Source organism: Lepisosteus oculatus, chromosome 23 (assembly GCF_040954835.1).
Source record: "Lepisosteus oculatus isolate fLepOcu1 chromosome 23, fLepOcu1.hap2, whole genome shotgun sequence".
NCBI classification, from domain to species: Eukaryota; Metazoa; Chordata; class Actinopteri; order Semionotiformes; family Lepisosteidae; genus Lepisosteus; species Lepisosteus oculatus.
The window spans coordinates 7844257-7867180 of NC_090718.1; the positions used below are offsets into that span (position 1 = coordinate 7844257).

The window sequence follows — 22924 nt, forward strand, 5'->3', positions numbered from 1 at the left end:
GGGTCTTGGGAACGGTGCAGTGTGGGAGCTCGTTGTAGTTTCCACTGTAAGGCGAGAAACAGAAACTGTTAAAGCGCCGAAAGTCTCTGGTCTCTCCTTACTTATTGCTTTATGAGCTGACGTTCTGTTTTTTTCCTCTCTCTCTCTCTCTCTCCCCTATGTCATTAAGTGGGATTTGTTCCGAGTCTCTGCCTTGCTTTGACCTGGGCGAGCAGGTAAAAGGGCCTGCTTTGCCGTTCACACTGTCACCTGCCATGAAGGAACACGCAGGCCTGCGGGGGGAATTATATTAAAAAACAATCTATCAAACAAATCACACACAAAAGTTAGCACGGACAGCCCCCCGCTTATGATCACTTCCAGTTCACTGGAGAGCGACGTGAAACTGCGTGGGCATGTCCGCCATGTTGGCTCAAAAGCCGCCTGTCATTTCTGCCGATATTTAGCCGGACGGTTTGAGCCGGAATGGAGTCCGTTTCATACACGTCTGATTTAAAGTCAAGTTTTGAAAAGTTAACCATGAATCCAAAGTAACAATAAAAATAGATGGGAGGCAGAAAAGAAATTTATCAGAACAATATTAAAGTGCAGTGGGTGTGTTCATACGTAATAAAAAAAACCGAACCGCGCATGCGTTCTACTGTTTGTTTTGGCGCGTGGATTCAATTTTGACGTTGTCCGGGAAACATGGATCTGCTGGACTCTTTGCAATTACTGAGAATTAAAGAAATTGCCAGTGGTATGTTTACTTTTTTGTTTGTTTTTTTTTTTACATGCATTTAACATGATCAAGTTAGTAGCGTGATGAACTCGTGCTGAAAAAACAAACGAATATCTTCGGTTGCGTACGCCTGTGATGTCAATGTGAACTTCAGTTAAGTGTAATAATCTCTCTCGGATAAAATCAGCCGATTGCGTTAAGTGATACGTAGATCGTTGAAAACGTTAGTATTCACACAGGTATTTGCAAGAAGCTCCAATCTCGCCAATCGTGCTAAAACAAAGGTTATCTTTGAAACTTCGTTGTGGTCCAGGATGCTTGACTTAATACAATGTCATAACAGATTTGATTGGAAAACTGCTTTCACCCCATGAGAGAGGCAGACAGGAGCTCCTTGCTGCGTTTTTGCTGAATCGTGGATATATGTACCGTATGCGCTCAAAGACAGTTGCCTTATCTTGAAGTATATATATATAGTTTTCATCAGGTTAATCCTTTTTATTTATTCTTTAACGCAGAATGGGTCGATACTGTGTGGGAATCGGATTTCACTGAAACAGATCCGTTGGATGCTCGCATTGAGGGAGAAGTAGCTGAATATGGACCGGACGCATTCCGAAATGTTTATAAGTGCCTGCTGCCCTTTGCTACAGAACACAAAGAAGTTACGGAAGTAAGTGCGATTGTAGTGTTTCACAAGGAACCAAGACCAAGGTGTTTCTTGTTACTGTACATGTAGGTTTACTAGTGCTTTCTTTCGGAAAAAAAAATATTAATAAAATGTATGATCGCTGTTACTACCACGAACATGTTCTGAGTATATCGCAGTTCATGTCAAAATGATATTATATAATGTCAAGCGCTCTTCACAAAGTGAAAAAGACATGTTTTAAAAATAATATCAATATCAAGCACCCAGAACATTGCAGTGACAGACATTTAACAGTACAAAAGCAGCAAAATCCAATAGCACCCTGCTTGGAAGTGAAGTCTTAATTTAGACATGAAAATAATAAAGAAGTATTAAAGAAGGTCAAGTAGGGAGGTGCGACAGCATGTGTAGGCTGCAAAGGAACAAGTCAAGTTTCATTCCATGCTGAAAGGAAAACAAAAAAGAGACAGAAAAGTTCATAAATCTGGGTATCATCATTAGGCAAGTGAAAAGAAACTCTGTGACACTGCAGATTTGTCATATGAAGGCAGCATGCGCATCCTAAAGATTTCACTGGTCAGGTATAGAGCTCAAGAGACTCCAACCTCTTGACATCTTGATATAGACGTATTTACCTCTTCCACTGTCACAGGTTCTAAAATCGCTCTAAGCAGAAAGGTATGATATCAGCCAAGGCAAAACGACACCAGAAAGCCCAATGGCAGATTTCAGTATATTGTGAAAAACACAATATACACAATTCTGAAAAAGTGATGAATTATATTATTAAAATGTGCTAAAAAGTGCTGCAAATGGAGATCCGCACAGTTTGCTTTATTTTTGAAACAGTGTTCCTTATGCTTTGTCTGTTTTGTTTTTCATAGCCCTTTGTACTGTATAACACTGCACATATTATGCGATGGAAGGTGTTAAGGGTATTAACCTTAGGATTTCCATTAAGTGTTAACTCTTCATTGCTAGGTATATACTTTTACAAGTATAAGATTTTCACAGGGGCATGGTGGTTCTGGGAACGCTGGCCCCGGTGTGAACGTGTGCGTGCGTGTGTGTGTCTGTGTGTGCCCTGTGGTGGGCTGGCGTCCCAGCCAGGCTGTGCCCGGCCTGTCGCCCTTTGCTCGCCAGGATGGGCACCAGCTCCTCCTCATCACTGATTTGGATGAAGCAGTTAGAAAATGCATGTATGGAAGATTTTTATCCCAGTACCCTCTCTGGTATTGCTAGTTAAATATGGAATTGTAGTCTTCCAATTCCAGAGTGTGTTCCATAAGGTTTTGGAATATTTTTCCCCACCATGTCCCATCCGGTTCTTGTTAGATAACTTTCAGTAGAGCCCATGAGGATGCCTGGTGCAAGACCGAAGTGCTCGGCCCACCAACTTGAACTTGAAGTTTATTGCCATATGTAACCAGTACCTGTACTGGTACAATGGAATTCTTACTTGCAGAAAGTCTCTCGATTGTTAAAACAAGTGTAAAAACACGAAGTGCAGACAGTGCATCAAGACAGTAGACACACAAACAGTAGACAATGTACAAGTAAAAAGTAAACAGTTTGGATGCAAACAATGCAGACGTGTAAACAATGACTGGAGTTGTGCAATAAATAAGAAATCATAATGAGCTAGAGGGTGTAGGTGTGGTCTGAGGGACGTGGCTAAATGTGTTCGCCGATCGCGCTGCTTGTGGGTAGAAGCTATTGAGGAATCTGGTTGTACAGTTAGTGTCCGTATGCTCTTGTATCTCTTGCCTGAGGGCAGTGGGGTGAAGAGCTCATGCCCAGGGTGGTGACTGTCCTCTGTGATGGCTAGAAGTCTACCACGGTAGCGGTCTACCACGGTAGCGGTCCTCATAGAGCTGTTTAATCTCGGTGAGACCACAGCCGATGATCTTCTAGGCCATATTGACCATTCCCTGCAGTAGGTTGCTCTGGCTGGGGAAGATGATCGAAGCCTACGTCACGCGCTGATCTCACCTGAGCCGTGCGAGTCCTAGCACTGGCGTGCGGCTGGTAGCTGTGTAATATTTTGGCCACCGAGTGACAATAACGTTTCAAAGTCTCTGGTGACGGGTATTCACCACGAAAATGCATGATGCGTTTTAGCCGCGTTCTCTTACTAACGTGGAGTGTTTGTGATTGGCAGAGTGTTTGGACTCTTTTTGCTGAAAATGGGGTCCCTGCCAATGCGCTGGTGGCACTGCTGTCCCACTTCGTCCAGGTGGCTCAGGGTCGGAGTGCCAGCGTCCCCCAGAGGGAATGTGCCCTGCAGGCAGCTGCCCTCTACTTCCTCCTCTTGGAAATCCCAGGCAAGGCCATTTCCTGTTTCATTGACTACAGCTGTACTCCCTTCACCACTATCACCGCTATCGTCACCGAAAATGTTTGAGGATATTATTGTTATATTCTCATATTATTAAACATAAGTGTTTATTATTAAGTAACTGTCACTTATACAATAATACATACTGTTATGTTCAATAATAAGCTCTGTTTGTTATAATGTTATAACACCCCTTTAGTAGAACGTTAATAAACATTGGCTACTGCCACACGTTTATTTCTGACTGACTGCAGTAAATGCCCTGATGAGGCTTTTAATATCTGGGATTCGATCAGATGAGTTTTTTAAACAACAAGTTTGTGACTGTGAAGATCACTTTGTGTTCTGTGTAGTGGTAATGAAGTTTCTTTCAGTGTGCCTTACAATGATTGATGGGCTGTTGAAAGAATGCTATTTCTAAGCTGTGCGTGCCTGCATTACACCTGCCAGGGCAACATTTAATGATGCTTCTGCTTTATCCAACAATGAAGGTAGTGTAGCCAACAAGCTTTTCTACGCCGTGCTGTTTGACAAGTGTCTGGACACTGTAAAGAAGAGCTGGCCTCAAGCCTTGGATTCAGGGAGGAAACGCAAGAAGGATACTGCCAAGGGCTCCCAGGGGGATCTCAAGGGCAGGAAAAGGCCCAAACCCCCAAGGAGTGAAGAAGCAGAGGTACTGGAGCACTTCCAAATCTGAACACTGAAGCAGGAACTCCGAAAGCTGTGGAATGCCTTTAGCATGGATTTTGGGGCACTCTCATCTAATGGTTTCTTTGAAGAGATGTTTCATTTAAAGTGTATTACACACATTCATTTTCTTCTTTCTTCTAAATTGAAATCAATTGGCGCTCGTTTGACCTTTGTTCTGCATTTTGAAACTTTTCTGTTTTCCATTTGTCAACATGCAACATGTAGTGCACCCTTTAAAGTGCAGAATTATACATACTGTGTAATTCAGGGAAACTGTTTTGTTCTCCTTAGACCAAATGTGGCACCTTCAGCAGAACTGTGCTGGAGCTGCAAGAGCTGTTTAATAGATGAGAGGAATTGATGATTAAAACATGATGAATTTGAAGTATTTTTTCATGTTTGGGTGATTTCCTTCTCCAAAGATGGAGGATGAGCTTGAAGAGGAAGAGGAAGAGGAAGAGGAGGTCTACATGTCTGGAAATGACCTCTTGCGAATTCGAGAGAGTGTCTTCTGCCTAGTGAAAAACTTCTTCAGGCTGCTGGAAAAATTCCCTCTGAAAGATAAGCCGCAGAGTGTTCAGCACTGCATGCAGGTAATCAGAGAAACTCTGACATGTGCCATCCTTTGTATGTGGCACTCTTTGCAATGTAACGTTTTTTTCTTTTTTTACTGAATATACAATATATTTCATAAATTCAGAATACATATAATGCCTGAAAAAATTGTATTTTTAAAGCAGAATGGTTTTTAAATTGTTTTAGTTTTGTTTAACGTACTCAAAAGCAGGTGGGCGATGCAAACTGGATAAGCTGAATGAACTGAATGAATAAGCATTGCGAATTACCTGATCGGATGTTATTGTTTTGTTTGATCTTTTCAGATTTTTGTCGATCTGACCGGTTTTGAACCAGTGATTGGAGAGGTGATGTTTTCAGAAACACCGTAAGTGTGAAGAACTGTTCAGTAATTGGCAGCTCTTAACCTAATGTGTTTTGGAACAGCACCTTTTACAACTTTTTTCTTATTTTGTTCTGTCTCTTCCTGAGGATGGGTTGATCCAAAAGGCCGTGTTGGTCTCGAAGGGTCCATTTTCATGCTTTTAAAACTTGAGAGTATCAATTAACAGTGAAGAAAGATGGAGTACAGATTGTAGATGTTCTCTGGAATAGTGTATTAACATATCGTTTTTTAGGGATGTTCACAAGATGAAAACCCTCCCTGAACTGGCCTATCATGGACTGAGGCTGCTCTATTCTCCATCACATGGGGACCGAATCCAGGTAAATAAACACCAGAACTGCACAGAGTGTTTTGTTTGAACAGTATCGATAACCTACTTGAGTAGGAATGTGAGTAACATAATGCTGCAGAAACATTGTGGGTCTTTTTTTGGTTAGTCTCTCATTTTGATGAAACACCCTTGTTTACTCAGTTTCTCAGAAGGCAGTATCCTGTATCAGTGTATTTAGCTGATTGTGTTTGTCTTCTTCCTTTGCTTGTCTAAGTAGATATGAATGTTATGTGCATGTATCAAGACTGAAAATGCTCCCAGGAAATCTTGTTTACAGACATTTGTAGACAATGTTGTGTTTTAAGTTCTTTTTCCATTGGTAGAAGTACATTTTCCATGTGTTGTTCTGTGGTAATGGAGTGTCACTGCCTCTGCTGGAAGAAGAATATGTTTTGTTTTTGTCAAGTGGGTGATCAGTTCTTTGCTGGGCACTATGCATTTCACAGAGAGATGTAAAGTACTGGTTTCCTCTCATTTGTAACCTCATGTTCTTAATTAGCTTTAAACAATCAAGATGACCATTATGTTGACAGTGCGGGAATCCTTTTTTCCCTTATTCGTTTATTCCTTTTTTAAAAAAAATATATAACATAATTTTAGCATGCCCAAAGGGGTTGGGCAGCCAGTTGACCTTGGACCCCTAGAGTTTTTTTTCTCCTTCCTAAGGAGTTTTGGGTTCATCTCCTCCGTTATCTTCTGCTCTTCTCTGTTCTCTATTCACAACATGTAGGGTCACTTGCTTTGTTAAGCGCCCTGGGGCGCCCTTGTTGTGAAAGGCTCTATATAAACATGAATTGAATTGAATTGAACAGTGTGCATTGGTTCTCAGTATGTGCAACATGTCTGCCCAGCAATTTCCGTTCCAACCGCTAACCCGACAAATTGTCTTTTCAGACAGTGCGGAGAATCTTCCACAAGCTCCTGTACGTCATTTTAATGATGAGCGTGAGGGAAGGGTCCCGCCCTTCTCTTTTGACTCCGACACAGCATGTAGTTGGAGCGAGGGATTTGGCCATTAGATTTGTGAGGTGAGAAAGAAGGCGGTGTGACCGAGATACATTTCTTCAGTTAGAGATAAAAACGGTACGAGATTAAATGGCAGACATGCCCAGCTGACTGAAAGAATTCCCTTTTTTTAAAATTTCTTTCTCAAGTCACATTGCCGATGAGCTGAAGGACGCCGTGCTTCCAGTTTTTCGGATCCTTCTCCAGCACATCTGCGCTAAGGTAGAAATGCAGCCGACACTTTAAGAGATAAACCGGAAGTGTCTTTTTCAGTTTAGGAACACCTCTGGAACCTGATTAGTTCATTGTATGATTCATTTCCTCGTCTCTTGTTGGAAGTACCTTCGTGTTTTTGTCAGAAGAAAACCCTCAGCCTCACATTCAAATATATTTTGTGGGTGAGTTGATGAACACTGACTTAGAAGTGCTCTGTTAAAGTGTGGATATTTCCTATTGAAGTTACCTTCTCTGCCAGTGATATTCCTTCTTAGTCATTTGCTGCAGTTTTCAGTTTGTACTCATGATGCCTCCCTATGACCACACGTTATCTTATTTAAATCTACATGCGCTGTCCTGGCTTTGGATTGCAGGTGGCCGATAAGACAGACTATCGCACACACGGAGCTCAGGCTCTGGTAAAACTGCTGGATAAAATGCCTTGTGCAGAATATGCTTCCTTCATCGAGTGGCTGTACAAATACTCCTGCAACAAAAAGGTAAATCAAACTGACTTTTTGGTTGTTCTTGGATTCTCAAATCATACAGCTGTCTGTGTGTGGCTTTAGATGTTTCTCCCTTTATCCTGATTATCTTTTAAAGTGTTGAACTGGACTATGTGCTCTTTAAAAGCAGATTTGGAAACGATGGTATGGAACCGGAGCTCATCATTGTTAGAGACAAATCTGAAAACATTTGAAATGTGAAAGCACAGGCTATTTTAAACTTTTTAACGATCATCCCCTCGGGCCAGTTGTGTTGACACGGTCCTTCATCACGCCCGTACGCGTCTTTGGCAGACCCAGTACCGGGTGTTTGCCCTGGACGTGGCGATGGCTCTGATGGAGCGGCCGGAGCGGGCTCCCTTGAGTTCGCTGCCCCCGGAGCAGGCCGCGTTCCTGCAGCACAAGTTCCTGGTGCAGGTGATGGTCTTCGGCCGCTGCTCGGACAAGGCCCCCACGGTGCGCAGCCGCGCGCTCTCCGGCCTGGCGCAGTGCCTGCAGCTGCAGGTGCCCAGCGCCCTGGAGGGCATCCAGGAGCTGCTCCTGAGCAGTGAGTGAGCGACCGACACCGGCATCTCGAAGGACGCTTCTCGAGCTATTAAAAAGAACTAGAAAGTTCAACCTGGTTTACTCAGTTTCTCAGAAGCCAGTATCCTGTATCAGTGTATTTAGCCGATTGTGTGTGTACACACTTAAACGGCATGGTGTAAGAGAGCTGTTTTGTTCTCCCAGAACACATTTAGGGGTGCATTTGAAATTTGTTTCTTTGGAATGATCCTTTATAGTCAGGATCAATTTGATCTCCTGTCAAAAATGATGCGTTGCTGAAATACGAGGAAGCAGGTTTTTCCTCTTTTTTGGGGGGAATTGCAGCATTTTGTTTCTCTGCTGTTCATTTCAGTTTGATGATTTTAGAGCATCATCAGTGAGTTTTAGGTCAAGTCAACACTCATCCATTTTTATTTTAAAGGAACATGCTAAGTTTGACTTGGCATTTTATATATTTTTTTTATTATAATGACAAGGAAACATAATGTGGTCCCTCCGTTGCAGTCACTAGGTGTATTGGATGTGTTTTAGGTGCTACACGAACAGTCCTTGATGTGAATCAGACAAACAAAGTGGACAGTTCTGAAGGTAATGAAAAAATCTTGATGGAAACATCAAGATGTTGTTGCTTTTCTGTAGGAATCTGTGGAAAATGCAGATTTATATATTCAAAAGTGTCTGAAACCTAATTAGTTTATTAAAAAAAATTAGTTTTATTAATAATTTTATCTTTGCAGTATGTTGTATTCTTTTTTCTTTTTTGTTTTTATGATATTCCTTTGAAATACATGCGTTTTTTAAATTATAGTGCATCATGAACAGTTTCTTATCTTGCCATTGATTAGTAGACTGCTTTCACAGTGGCAGCTAATTTGTGGTATTGTGCAAATACTTTTGCAGGTACCCGTAATATCTCTGAAACAAACACTCATAGGACTGCAGGAATATTCAAGACCATTGAAATCACAAATGAGGAGGACAGAACAATTTTTCATTGTAAGTCATAGCTCCTTCTAAATTGCTTTTTCATAACAATAGGAATCTGAATTATTGGGGCTTTGGAAAAGACCACCAAAAATATATTCTCTGTTAATATGTTTGCATGCTACTTAGAAGTAATTAGAATTAAAACACAACTCGAATAATTCTTAACAGAAATAAATGTTTCAGTGCATCTTTGGGGAAGTTATTACTCAACCACTTTGCCAGAAGTACCTTAGTTATACTAGAAGCTTAACAAATAGAATCAACCTGTCCTCTTTCTTCATGCCTTAGAGTTAAAATGTACAGTTTGATTACACTCTGACAGTTTAATGTACAAATGGCTGTTTTTTTACATCCTTTTTTGAATGCAGCGAATGAAACTATTGCCATGCTCAGACAGCGGGCAAGTGATGAAAATACCACTGTGAGAAAATCGTCTCTGCAGGTAAAACAAAATCTAATCATGGGTGATAATATCTCTTTTCTGTGGCTCCTGATTTACTTTACTGCTAAATGCACTGTTCTGGAGTGCAGGTTGAGACCTGTGGTCGGAGCATCACTGCTCGAGTCCCTGGTGAAGTCGCTTGCTGACTGTGCCAGGGATTCAACAGGCAGGACAATTAGACAGGACAGTTTTAACAAAGTCACGTTTTAACTGAAACACTTCAATCAAGGGCATCTTGAAAGTCACCAACTGTAGGAAACTTCTTTAACACTGTGGGACTAAATAATCAGTTGGATCAGTAATATAATAGCGTTGAATGGAGATTTCCACTTGTGTTGTATTGCAGTTCTGATGCTTATGATCTCCATTTCTGCCACGTTGAGTGGAAGCTGTATTGTCCTCATTAAGACCTGGATTGTGTATGTATGTGTGCAGGTTTTGATGAATCTTCTAAAATACAAAGTGGTCCCCTGCTCCCCAGAAGATCTATCGATTCTCCAGGATCACTGCCGAGACCCTGCGGTCTCTGTCCGGAAGCAGGCTTTGCAGTGCCTCACCGACCTGCTTACTGTAAGTCCCTGCCAGCAGAGCATGTGTCCCTTCACTGCCCATTTCATCTCTCTCTCTGTTTTTTTGTTTTCCTTTTAGTTTCATGCAACCACTTCCTATTAATGTTGGCATATGAGCTTCTCTGTCTCTTCCCAGGCTCAGCCAGAAAACAATTTAGTGCAGAAGGCCTGGCTGACAGGGGTGGTACCTGTTGTTTTGGACACCGAAAGCTCCATTCAGGAGAAAGCCCTGGACTGCCTAGAGCAAACAATCTTTCGCCACATCAAGAACTACAGCTGCTTCAGTGATGCTGACTGTGGACAAAGACTGGCCTGGGATCTCCTGACACACCTGTGTGGGGAGAGTGAGGATCTTTGGTAGGATGCTGAGCTGTACACATTGTTCCCCTTTTCTCTTTGAAACTTCTTGGGAAAAGGTTTATCTTGGCATCTCAAACGTTGCACATCTCTTTGAGAAAGTAAAGCCCAGTCTGTGAAAATGGTAACATAAACATTTATTATAATTTATTAAAATATATACTATAGAACACAGAAAACAATGTTTCTTATTGTGTTTTAAACTGACAAAGCCCGCCAAATGCAAATCTGACGTTTAAAACAATTTTATTTGCTTGTAAAATGGAAATGAAAATCTACTGCGCTCATTCATTGTGGTTCCGCTTGTCTGTCTGGCTTTTTATTCTCAGTCATTGGAAAATAGCAAGAATATTTGGCAATAACAGCCATTTCAATAACATCATAAAGTATTTGTTCTCATAGTGCATTACAGATTTTATTCAGTAACTGTAGTGATCGGCAATGTATTTTAAATATATGAACCTGTAATCTATTGTATTGTAATTGTAATACATAATTATATTAGGCTGTAATTTTCTAGTGTTGTTAAATTGGCTGCTTTCACAGTGAATGAAAGTGACTTGTAATGTAGTCTTATATAATTCTCATTCTTCCTAATTGTGTTCTGTAAGTAAAACATGCACTGATATTACTCTGGAATGTTAAGGAAGTTGCATTGCTTTATTAAGAAGCTCTTAGTTTTGTTAAAGATGACTTAACTGGATATACAGTACCTTTATTGCGATTCACGTTCTTTGCAACTCAGATTTATCTTCCTTTTTACCTCCTCCTCTGTTTCTTGCAGTCGTTACATAAACAAAGCCTTCAGTGCCTGGGCCAAGCAAGATAAATTCTCCTCTGCTTTCATTAACAACCTGATCTCTCACACCAACACTGAGCACTCCACCGCAGCCTGGCTGCTGCTCTCCAAGGTGGCTGGATCTGCCACCAAGCTCAACTGTGGCAAGATTTTGGACGCATGGGACAACATTGTAAGGTCAGAAACTTCAGTATAGTGTATTTTGTGACTTTTTGTGTGTATGGATCTTCAATGCAATTTTCGACTTTGACCCTGAACCTTGTTACTTGTGTCAGCTCGTTCTTCTCCGTTTTGTTTTACTATTATGCTCTGCCTCTAATTTGCGATACATTTTATAGTCATTGCAGATGATCTGGAAACTGTCTTGTGCAGTAAGTAGGTTTTCATCATTTTAAATGCTTTATTTTGACAGTAATCAAGCTATGGCCAATTCAACAACTTGCCACGTACTGCGTGTAATCGGACACATTGCTAAACATCTTAATGAGGATACTAAGGAGAGACTAATTGGTATGTTATTACTCATCTTTTCTTGGGGGGGGGGGTTGGTTATTTATATGAATGAATATTTAAAGGGATATGACTATTATTATTTCACAATGATTTTTATGTGTAATCATGTGATGCCTTGTTTCAGCATATTAAGACTTGATATGGACATCATGTGTATTATTTTTTAAATTGCCCCCCTGTATTTGTTTGAGTTTGTCTTCAAGAATGTAACGTGTTAGAATTGGAATAGTTTTTTTCCCCTGAAAGACAATAGAATAATTATGATGCTGTGCTTTTATATCAGCCACCCTCTCTGCTCCTCCTACATCTTTGTTTTCCTTTTGCAGATGACATTATGAAATGGCTGAAGAGCTTCCTGGCCCCCTTGATGGTGATCAGCGCCTGTGTCAACACTCTGAACAGCCTGGTACAGCGGGAGTCTGTGGTCGACACGCAGGTAGGTGCCCCATTTGGGTCACCTGGAGACTCAGAATGAAACCACAGAGAGGAGCTGTAGTTCATTGTTTTGTTTGCTGACAGCTGAAAGAGCACCAGAACAGACCCTGACTATTTTCTGGCTATTTGTTCGATCACGACTGGTACGGGCCGCCCAAGTCCTTGAAGGCCACAGGATTCTCTTGTTTTCCTTGCCTATTGAAATAATTTAATTTATTATTACTATAATATGAACTTTTTAAAGGCTTACAGTTGCCAGGTGTAAAGAGTCTGAACATCCTGCAGGACTCTTATATTAATCCAAATGAGAAAATATTAAATAATTTGAGAAACTCCAGATATTATCAAATTTTCTAGATAGCTGACAAAAGTAGAACCGTCTCCTATAATTGTTAATGGAATAGATGGCATTAGGTGTTAGTATCTAAGGCATTGACTCGCCTTTGAAAATGATCAAATGTTGAGTACTGCCTTGCTTTCTCTGCCCAGAGAGTTTTGAATCAGTACTGTGGAGAGGTGGTCTCCCTCTGTGATGCCTATCTATCAAAAATTATCCTGAGTGAAAGAGATCAAGATATGGATGAAGACCGGATGGTAAGTTTTGATCAGTATCTCAAGCTTTTTTTTTAATGCATTTTATCAGTAATTTCATACTTATATAACCATCGAACTTAGAATAGATGCTTTCCGAATGTAATTCGATGTTTAATTTTCAAATGAACAAAATATGTAGTATCTATTTCTAACCTTCCTGTAGGTGAAGTATGTCTTCACTCTTGGGGAAGCTGCTCTGCGGTGTCCTGCCAAAATAGAGAAGAGAATCTTTCTCCTTGTTCAGTCCATTCTGGCGACTAATGTTAGTCTTGATACAGGTCAGTGAAATAATGTGTATATCGTATATTTGTAATTAATTTATAACTTGTATTTCCAGAGTAATTATAACTCCACAGAATACTATTCTCCAATCATTGAGATCCTGGCAGCAAAAATGCACATGATGATCCAAAGACATCCTCATTAACATTTTTTTTATCTCGTGTTCTTAGTGGTTGCAGTGTGGTTTTCCAAGTTATATTTTGTTTAGGTGTTGTTTCCATATTATATATTATTTAACTGAAGCAGTTTACTTTTAAAATAATGGCATTTTCAGTCAAATAACATAGCTTAGAATGAGCACCAGCTTTTGACTGCAAGTTTGGTCAGCATTGTAAACTTGAGACTTTCAGATTTCAAAATTCCTTTTTCATTTCAGTGCCGATAAACATCATTCTCAGATTTAGGTTAGTGATCACTTCAGGTCTGGGACTGCAAACTCTGGTTTCTAGAAATCAAATCTGTAAAACTGATCTTCCAAAAAGATGAGGCGTTTCAGCAATTCTGTAGTCAGAAGAAGCCGACGAAATTTGAGAAAACTAACGTACACAGAAAATGGAAGGCCTAGCAAATTTACAGTGTGCGATTTTGCCTGAAGAAATCTCTGATGCATTTTGTGCACAAAACACAACATTTGTTTTATTCAGCAGAGGGGAGTGGGGAGCTACCTGCATCACAGCCACTGTCCCAGTTCAAGGCCTCTGCCATGCCTACCGCAGTCCGCGCTCATGCCTTCATCACTCTGGGTAAGGCACTGCTGAATGGGCTTCACCGAGGAGCTGTTGTGTTGTAACACTTGCCAAGTCCAGATGCATGGCTTGTTCTGGATCATAGATGACCTTTAAGATAGGTCACAAGTCATTTTCTTAACCTAAGAAAGATTTCAGGTCTAACAAAATGCTTTAGTAAATCACAAGCACAGCAAAAGTCTGATTGTGGATTTCTCCTGCATTCTGGCTGCCAGGGAAATTGTGTCTGCAGCACGAGGACCTGGCAAAGAAGTGTGTCCCGGCTCTGGCTCGTGAGCTGGAGGTCAGCAAGGAGGTCCCCATTCGCAACAATGTGATCATGGTGATGTGCGACCTCTGTGTGAGGTACACCACCATGGTGGACCGCTACATCCCCAAAATTGCCGCCTGCCTGAAAGACAGGGAGCCCCTCATCCGGAAGCAAACCCTGATCATGTTGACACACCTGCTTCAGGTACTGTATCTCCGGCTGTCCTGTGTTGTTCAGTCTGCTGTTCCAGCTGAACACTTTAACTGTGAGACTAGAATACTACTCGGTTTTAATCCCCCCACACACACATCCACCTGAATGTACTCATTCAGTGATAAAGTCAAACCTCTGTTTTGTTTGGAGTGACTGATTTTTTATTTGTTTGGGACAAAGTGCTATGATTTTGTGCCGGCGTAGGAAACCTTATTGTGCACTGCCAGCTCCAGCACCCGGAAAGACTCAATGGGTTTCCGAAACGGAAAAAACATTTTCATGCCAGCTTTTCTTTGCTTTCAGGAGGACTTTGTAAAGTGGAAAGAGTCTCTGTTTTTCCGGTTTGTAGTCGTATATGTCGACCCTGATCCCAGCATTGCCAGGTATGCCTGTGTGTTGTCACTTTTCTATTTCTTATATGTTGAAATACACATCTGCCTGCTCCAAAATGTTTTTTTTAACCTTTTCACGTTTCAACAATGTTTCACGTCTTTGTTTTCCAGCCTTTGCGAATTCTGTTTAGTTCACCTGCTGCTTAAGAGAAACCCTACAATCTTCTCCCAGAATTTTATAGAGTGTATATTCCATTTCGTTGGCTATGAGAAGCATGACAAGTACAACAAGTTCCCGCAAACAGCACGGTAGGTGTCTGCCCCTGGATTGTTGGTGCGGTCGGCTGTGTTTGTGCCCTCTCAGAGGCACCTTCGTTTAGTTCTCCATGCTACATTTTCACACCTTAGGTCTCAAGTTAAAAGTCTTAACTTCGAATAGCTAGGATGGATGTTCATAACACATAAATGTTACTGTCGAATAAGTATATTTCACAAACTGTGGATTAACACAGCTCGCCTTTCACCCATAGAACCTAGAACTCATTGTTTTTGTTCCCATCTAATCATTTTGTAAATTTCTATGGGAATTGTAGATATTTATAGGTAAATGTTTTGTAAAGCAATTTCATTCATATCTACAGTATACTGTGTATATTGATAAGGCCATGTTTGCTCTTGGTAATCTGAAGTGAAAGGTACTGTACGGTATTCTGAAGATTAAACAACTTGAAAACAATTTGAGATTTTTATAAATTATCTGGATATCTGCGTAGCATGGTCGAAGTGAGAGGTTATACTAAACTTCATGAAAAAACATAACTCTGCTTTTCTTAGTTTAGAAGGAATCAGCTTTATTGTATGTTACATTAAGGATGGATTACTGCAATGATCTTTTTGTCAGGCATTTTTGAAAAACTGCTGCAGTATAAACTGAAACTCGAACACCAAGTCTGAAAACAATTGTTTATTCCAGTCTGGATGACTATATACAGATCAAATTAGAACTGAGTTTTGCTGATTCACACTATTCATTTAGAGTTTGTTGCTGTGCTTGATGTTTTGTGTGAAGTGTCTTGATATAGTTGCTGTAGGTACACTGGGATTTACTTTTCACTAACTCCTTGCACCTTTGTGGTGTGTATCCTGCAGTGAGAAAGAAGTGTTTTCTTTGAAAGGAGCTCAGAATAAACAGAAGAGGTTGAAGATTTATAAGTTCCTGTTAGACCATTTCACTGATGAGCAGAGGTTCAGCATCACCACCAAAATCAGCCAGAATGTTTTGGGTAAGATCTCTGACACTAGATCTTTCACTCATTCTTCTCATTTAAGAACTTCAGCAGGACAAATTAATAGTGCCCGTTAATTATACTGCACGACAATTTTGGATTGAAAAAAAATACATTTTGTAAAGCCTTTGTCTTTCTTGAGATACCCTATTTGTGCACTACGAGCATATTTTATCACTGAGTATTAACATTGAATTATTGTCCTCTGGGCTCCCAAGATCCAGCAGAGAATTTCTGTTTTATTCTTCTCAAACACTAGACACTGAACAATGCAGACAAGTAAGTTTGTTTTTAAAAGCTTCTAACTAACCAGCAGCTCACCCTTATTGGGCACAAAGCAGGATACATCCTGGACAGGACGCCAGTCCATTGCAGGGCAGACACAGATATGGACACGTACACGTACACACACCTAGGACCAGTTTTCCCAGAAGCCAATTAACCTGCCAGTTTGTCTTTGGCCTGGGGGAGGGAACTGGAGCACTGGGAGGAATCACCAGTAAATCACCCGTAATGGCTACATGGACATACAGTATAGTTGTCATTGTATTCAGCACGCTGCAGTACTTGGACATAATATATTGCATACACCATGGACACATCGCAGCTCTATTCATATTGAGTTTTATTCCATTTCTATTACATTATTATCTATGATTATGTAACCTTAATTTTGTGATTTTTATCCCCCCCCCATGGTGAGCTTGTAGAAAAGATATTTCATTGCCAGCAACTGCTGCTGCACGCTGTATTGTTGTGCATTTGATAAGTAAACACTCCTGGACCCCGGACCCCAGTGCAGCAAGGCAGCAATCATAGCCACTGTGCCACCCACCCCAGCGATCTTAGTTTGCTTGTTTTCCCTCAGCCGGTTTTGTGGACGGCTTGGTGCCCCTGGACTCCGACGCCTGCGAGCTGCTGTCAGACACCTTTGCTGTGCTCAGCCTGAAGGAGATGAAGCTTTCGGCGCTGAGGAGCCAGCCGGAGGAAGAGGTTCCGGCAGACGATGAGATGGCCATGGCCCACGCTGTAATGCAGGTGGCGCAGAAGAAGCTCATTTCACATGTGAGTGTGTAGCCCGTGGATCTGCTGTCAGGAGACTGAGACCACTCGGAGTGAAACCAGTGACCTGATAGAGAAATGTAGGGGTGGTGGATAAAAATCAGAAAAAAAGACAAGTGAACATAAGAAAGGTTACGCCTGAGAGGAGGCCATTGGGTACTTAGTGTGTAATGGGACCAAGGCTCTTGTCCACTTAGTCAGCCAGCTTCAACAACGTGGCTAGATAGCTTGTTTCATGCTCCCACAACCCTTTAACTAAAAAAAGCACATTCTGTTCTCAAATATTGAGAACACTTGCAATTGTGTCCTGTAGGTTGTATTGTATTTAGTCCCCGTCCCACTGAGTTGACTTTGTCGGTGCCTCTGAGGATTTTGGACACTTGTATCAGGTCTGCTTAGACCTGACGTTTCTGTTCTGTTCATTTAGCCTGTCTAGGAGGAGCCCTTAAGCCCTGGAATTGCTCAGGACTGATTCTGGAGAAGCAATGTGTTCTCTATAACATGGTCACCAAGTTTATAAAGCACACAATATTCTAAAAGAGGCCTTACTTGTACATCATACATTTCATTTTTAACATTGCATCACTTTATGTAATTCTATGTTGTTAACTATATATCCTAACACTGTTCTGTTTTGGTTCACCACTTTGTCAGAGTGAATCAGAAACTACAGTTAAATGTTCATGGATAAATCCACTGCTTTTCATATCATTTTCTTTTTTTGTTGTTTTTGTTATTATCCAGGTCCAAAAGAAGAATTTTATCGAGAATGTTATCCCTATCATCACATCTTTGAAAAATCTGCTAGAGGAAATGCGCATCCCGGTACTGAAAGACCTGATGGCTTACCTGCGAGTAAGAGCTCCTTATCTTTTATGGGACAATTTTTAGAGGTTTAAAAGGGATCCAGAGAGCACTGCCACCTGACACACTGTTGTATACAGGTATAATTGTATACCTGTCACTTATGGGTGATGTAAACGCAGGGAATCATTTTATCACCATTTATAGATTATTTTTTTTATTATTGACAATGTTTTTTCGTATTTTTAACTGTTACTTTTTCTAGTGAGCTTACATGAATGTGTGTAGTTAAATGTGTGTTTCATGTGGGGAGGGGAAAGAGCAGAAATACTTCCATTGTTTTCCTAATTCTCATATTCTCATATATTAAAGATACTTGAGGACGGGAGATAATTTCATCTTGTAGCAACAGTTCAGAATGTCTGCGGGAAATAGAACAGGAAACATTGTTGTCTTTCAGGACTGATTTGTCTCTTGTCCGTAGGAAATGATGCAGGACTACCGCAGCGAGGTCAAGGAGCTGTTTGCGATGGACAAGCAGCTGGCAGCAGAGCTGGAGTACGACATGAAGAAATACGAGGAGCAGATGGAAAGAGAAGGAGAGCTGGAGGAAGCCAGCGATGCTCAGGAAGACCTCAGGGTAGGCGGACGTGGAGTCTTCTCACTCTTCAAGATGCAGAATTCCAGCCAGTGGCAAGAGCATTAGACACCTGAAGTCTGGCTTGGAGAGCTTGACGAAGATTTTGGTTAAGCCTGATATGTGTCACAGTGGGAGATGTCGGGAGAGAATGAGCAAATGTGATGTGTACTACAGCCTTATTATCGATTACATGCGCATCTGCCTGCAAATAAATTCATTACTGTAGGCGGTTATGTTCACTTATTTACCGAAACATAAGACTGAGGAAACAAGCAGAAAAAAAGCATCAACGTGTGGTTTAAAAAATATTGCAGACATTCGTCCAACATGGCAATCTGCTGAGTGTCCACTGCGGTTTATCAGTGCCGGATGTTTCTAAAACTCTTTTAAGCCTGAAAGAGAAAACTCTGCTTTCATCCTGTTCCTCTTTGTGTGTTTTATTCTGCTGTAGCCTTCGCCTCATTTGTCTCCAGCTCCAACAGCTGCCACTGGTGCTCAGCCTGTCCAAGCCCGGGTCTTGCCTCACAATACTGCCGCTGTCACTGCCAGCCCTCAAGCCACCTGTCCTGCAACGCCAGTCTTCATGTCACCCAGGGCTCTGGGAGCAATTACAGGCAGGCCTCGGTCAGTCATGCATCCCTGCATTTTATGTTACCTGGGTACTTTTATAAAGCTTTTTGTATTCTTAAGTGCACAACAGTCTATCGCACGGATCCAGTGCTGTGAATGGAAGACCGCAACTTTTTTTTTTAACTTATGTTTTTTAACTTGTGTTTCTTATTGACATACAAAGGTAACCAGAAAAAAAAAGAGTTGCCAGTCATCTCAAAACCTCAGGTATTACAAATATAGGAAAAAATATTTTGCATCTTTACAGGGGGTATCATATTCCACCTCTCCCAGTATCTCTCAAAAACCTCCTTCTGGAGTCTTAACTGAAAGGTTAATTTTTCCATTTCATAAATCTCAATCCAATTTATGGATTTATCCAATCAAACAATAACAATCCAATTTTCTTCGTTTGGGGGGGTCTCTTTGTAGCCATTTACATGTTATAGCTTTCTTACTTGCTGCCAAGAACACTTTTAGCAAGTATTTATCTCGTCCCACGACCTCATCAGGCAGATTACCCAGATGCACAACTGAAAAGCAATTTCTAAATAATAACAATAAACTTTATTTCATATAGCGCCTTTAAAGGTGGCTTCTCAAATCGCTTTACAGAATAAAACATAATATATCTTGAATCTGAGACCAGAAGACTGCAACTTTGAATGCTCACAGAATACAATTTGTGTATGTGTATTGGTTATATACAGTGTATATGTAAATCAAAGCTGTGCATGGTGTTGCCTTTTTCTTTGTTGCCATTTTTTTTACACTTTTTATTCTGAATTATTACAACAGTGAAGAAATGGAAACATCTTCCTGTAAGAGGGAGGGAAAAAAGGCAGTGACTTGAAACGCTTTTCCCTCCAGGGCGATGTCTCTCAGTACTGCTGCAGTCCTCAACTCTGCCAGGAAAGCTGCCGAAAGTATGAGGGACCAGCGCAGGAAAACCGCGAGCTCGTTGTCCTCTGCCTCTGACGGAGTGAGCACACCCCGTGGCAGGACAGGTACTTGACACACGCCTCAGGGCAACTCAGAAACGCGGGAGGTTAGAAGACGAATCGCCAGGTGCTGTACCTATCAGAGCTGCAGTGTGAATAAAGAAGGTGTACGCGTATGAAGATGTTTCGGTGGGGAGCAGCGTCGGCACACACTAGCTGCAAAGAAACAAGTAAACGTAGATTCCACACTGAAACGCAACATTGCCGCTATAGAGCCTTCTTCGGGTCATTTGTCAAATGCCGATTCACACAAATCACAGGGTGTGCTCCGTCTGATACAGCGCTCACGTGCTTTGGGGGGGGTAACCGAGATCACATTACTTTCATGTGTGCACGCTGTCCTTTTGCTGGAGTTTTCAATATTCAGACTAGGACATTTTTTTTTTGAAGGGCGGACAGCAGGTGCGTTTTTTCATGGTTTTCATTCTTCCCTCCACAGCTTCCTTTGAAAACTGTGACCAGCCTCCTGGCAGCAGCAGTTCCGCCTTTGTCAACAGGGCCATCAGTACTCCGGAACGTAAGGCTGGCTGATGCTTCTGCTTATTATTTTGTTTCTTTAAAGAATCTCACCAGCGTGCAGCAAGGTCGCTCGGTATGTAGGTGATTCACAGTACTAAGGTATGCTATAGTCTCACATCAGAAGGAAACTTTCTTATGCTTTTTGTCAGCTTTTGGAATTCATGCAAAAAATGGTGCGGCATTCTTTTGAGAACAGTAGGGCACACTGTGAAGACTGGAAGTTCTCATTGGACCAATTGATTGTGCTTGGAAAAAAAATTTGTAAAGAATAATTGTTTTGTTTAATCTCAGTTTTCTCTTGGTTGCTTTTCAGTGAAGTATGCATGTGTGTGCTTTGTCCCTTTCTTTCAGAGACCATTCATAATGTGACATTTGGGGCAGGAGTCAGTTACATCTCCAGATCCCTCAAGTCCTCTGAAAGTGGTACGTCTTGGTTTTGCAGACATTTCAGGCAGATGCAAGAGATCCGCAAGGAGGGTTTAGAATCTGTACTTCTACCTCCACAAGAAACTCATGAGTGTGGAGAAGAGTAAACCCACTTGTAGAGTATAGCTCTATGCATGTGTCGCTGTTTGCAAGATGGTTCTTATTGAAAACGCCACATCATAAGCATTGTAGTTTGAAATTTTTGCTATACTCAAGGGTTTTAATTGATAAAGTTACAGTTTTAAAAGCTGCAGGTCAGTTGTGACCAGGCAGAACGGGCATACTGAAGTTAACTTCTGGAGTTCCTGGTACCTGCCATGTTTTTGTTTAAAAAATGACAAACAATTACACACTGCAAAAGTGACCTTTGGTACCCAGAGTAAAGAGTACAATTTTCTTTATTCAGATGCTCAGTTTCCGTTTTTGGAACTAAATATAACTTGACTCTCTACTCACACTTTTCCTTTAGCTTGTGTGTCACAATGATCTAGATTTTTTAAGAAAGTCTACAACACCTGTGCTTTGATAGTTTTCAGCTTTTAGCTTACACCAAAATCACTCGCACCATTTCTTTTTTTGAATACTGATCAGTATCTTGTGATCAGCAGCACATGACTTTTGTGCCCTGAGCTCCATGGCTGATGGACTGCTGGTCACTTCAGACATTTAAACCATCTGCACATTGTTGACCCTGGTCGCCAGTGTTGTTAACAAATGGTCCTTTTCTTACAGAGCTGAGCTACTCTCTGGAAAAAGAAAAAGATGTCCTTTGCTTAATGTCTCCAGATAAACAGTAAGTAATATACATTGTACAGTACATGGATTCAAGAAAATCGTCATAAATACTGTATATACATACCTGTGTATAGTATTTGGATAATAATGACGTAAAAAGAATGAACAGTATTGAAAGATGAACGGTAGTGAAATAATAATTATCAGTCTTCCTGAGGCTCCTGTAGTTTCTGTGAAGAAAAAATCACTATATTCCTTATTAAACTAAAGATTGTCATTTGTTTTACTCGTCTTTAAGAGATTCCTATCAGTGCTATTATTTTCTGTCAGACCAGCTCTATGTCTGAGGGTCAATAACAGTTTTAACCAATTAATTATTCTTTAAGTTCTGAACCATTTTGTTACAAATGCTGTTAACAGGAAGCATCATGTCTTATCACACTATGTTCTCTTGCAGAGCTCCTCCACCCAGACAGTGGAAAGTAGATTCTCCTGTTAATCGGAGGAGCATTAGAATCTTGGAGAAGAAAACTCCCTTAAAACCTAAAAATTAGGACTCATTGGGGCTCCACACTCTCTCTGTAGCCCCAGTTTAACGATCCTATTCCGTATTTTCTGTACCGGTTTGTTCTTGTTGAAAAAACCCAACATTTGCAGTTCTTGTTTATATGCATTTAAATTGTTTTAGCATTATAGCCCCTGCAGCATAAGGCTTGCTTTTGATTTTTGAAAGGGGCTGCTAATTACTGTTTTAAAATACTGTGGTTAATGACATCGCCACTACAATATTGGTGGGAATAGGTACAACAAAGACAATGGGATTCAGAACTTCACAAGCATGTGCGGTCAAGTCTAGTTTCTTAAAGCCCTGTTCATCTCTTGATTATGTTGTTATTTATGCATGCTTTTTGGATTATGACGTTTTAAATTTGCTTATAAGCTGTACAAGAATCAAACCTTGTATCTGTATCATAGCTTTATCTGTATGGATGTCTGCTCCGGGAAATATCGCAGTTGTCTTCAATGTATTGCTCTAGCACCAGTTGTACTGTATGAATAAACACTTAATAAATCATATTTAGAAGTGAGAATTTTATTAGTCACAAACCTACAGTTTTTAAGTTTGCACTGTGGGTTTTGTACAAGGGTTTGCAATTACAACCAGACACCTGCTAGACATTTCAGGAATTCTAATGCCAGAGCTGTCCAAATATCCCTTTTATAACATTAAACCGTTTAACCATTACAAAATAAATGATGAATACATCTATGTCATCTGCAACACATCCAGTATTTCCAGCTTACATTATTCGTGTTGTATATCGGCCTTAATAGCATTTAAGTTATAGGTTATTAT

General features: G+C 40.8%; 1 protein-coding gene across 2 annotated transcripts; it reads left to right on the plus strand.

The window, feature by feature from the left end:
• The first annotated feature begins 340 nt into the window (after nt 1-340).
• On the plus strand, nt 341-22642 carry ncapd3 (non-SMC condensin II complex, subunit D3). 2 transcript variants are annotated; one of them, XM_015337664.2, is made up of 35 exons: nt 341-739; nt 1240-1394; nt 3535-3697; nt 4203-4384; nt 4824-4994; nt 5283-5344; nt 5595-5682; nt 6588-6721; nt 6848-6920; nt 7289-7414; nt 7715-7967; nt 8498-8554; nt 8867-8962; nt 9322-9395; nt 9831-9965; nt 10101-10321; nt 11106-11297; nt 11533-11630; nt 11960-12069; nt 12558-12662; nt 12826-12940; nt 13589-13687; nt 13906-14144; nt 14457-14536; nt 14657-14794; nt 15635-15768; nt 16640-16836; nt 17578-17688; nt 18122-18277; nt 18729-18901; nt 19757-19893; nt 20327-20404; nt 20758-20829; nt 21565-21625; nt 22025-22642. In XM_015337664.2, the coding sequence occupies exons 1-35, from the start codon at nt 688-690 to the stop codon at nt 22119-22121; spliced, it is 4434 nt and encodes a 1477-aa protein (XP_015193150.2). In that variant the 5' UTR covers nt 341-687; the 3' UTR covers nt 22122-22642. The 2 variants fall into 2 exon arrangements, with proteins under 2 accessions (XP_015193150.2, XP_015193151.2); XM_015337665.2 differs by having other exon boundaries at nt 13592-13687.
• Nucleotides 22643-22924: the final 282 nt, after the last annotated feature.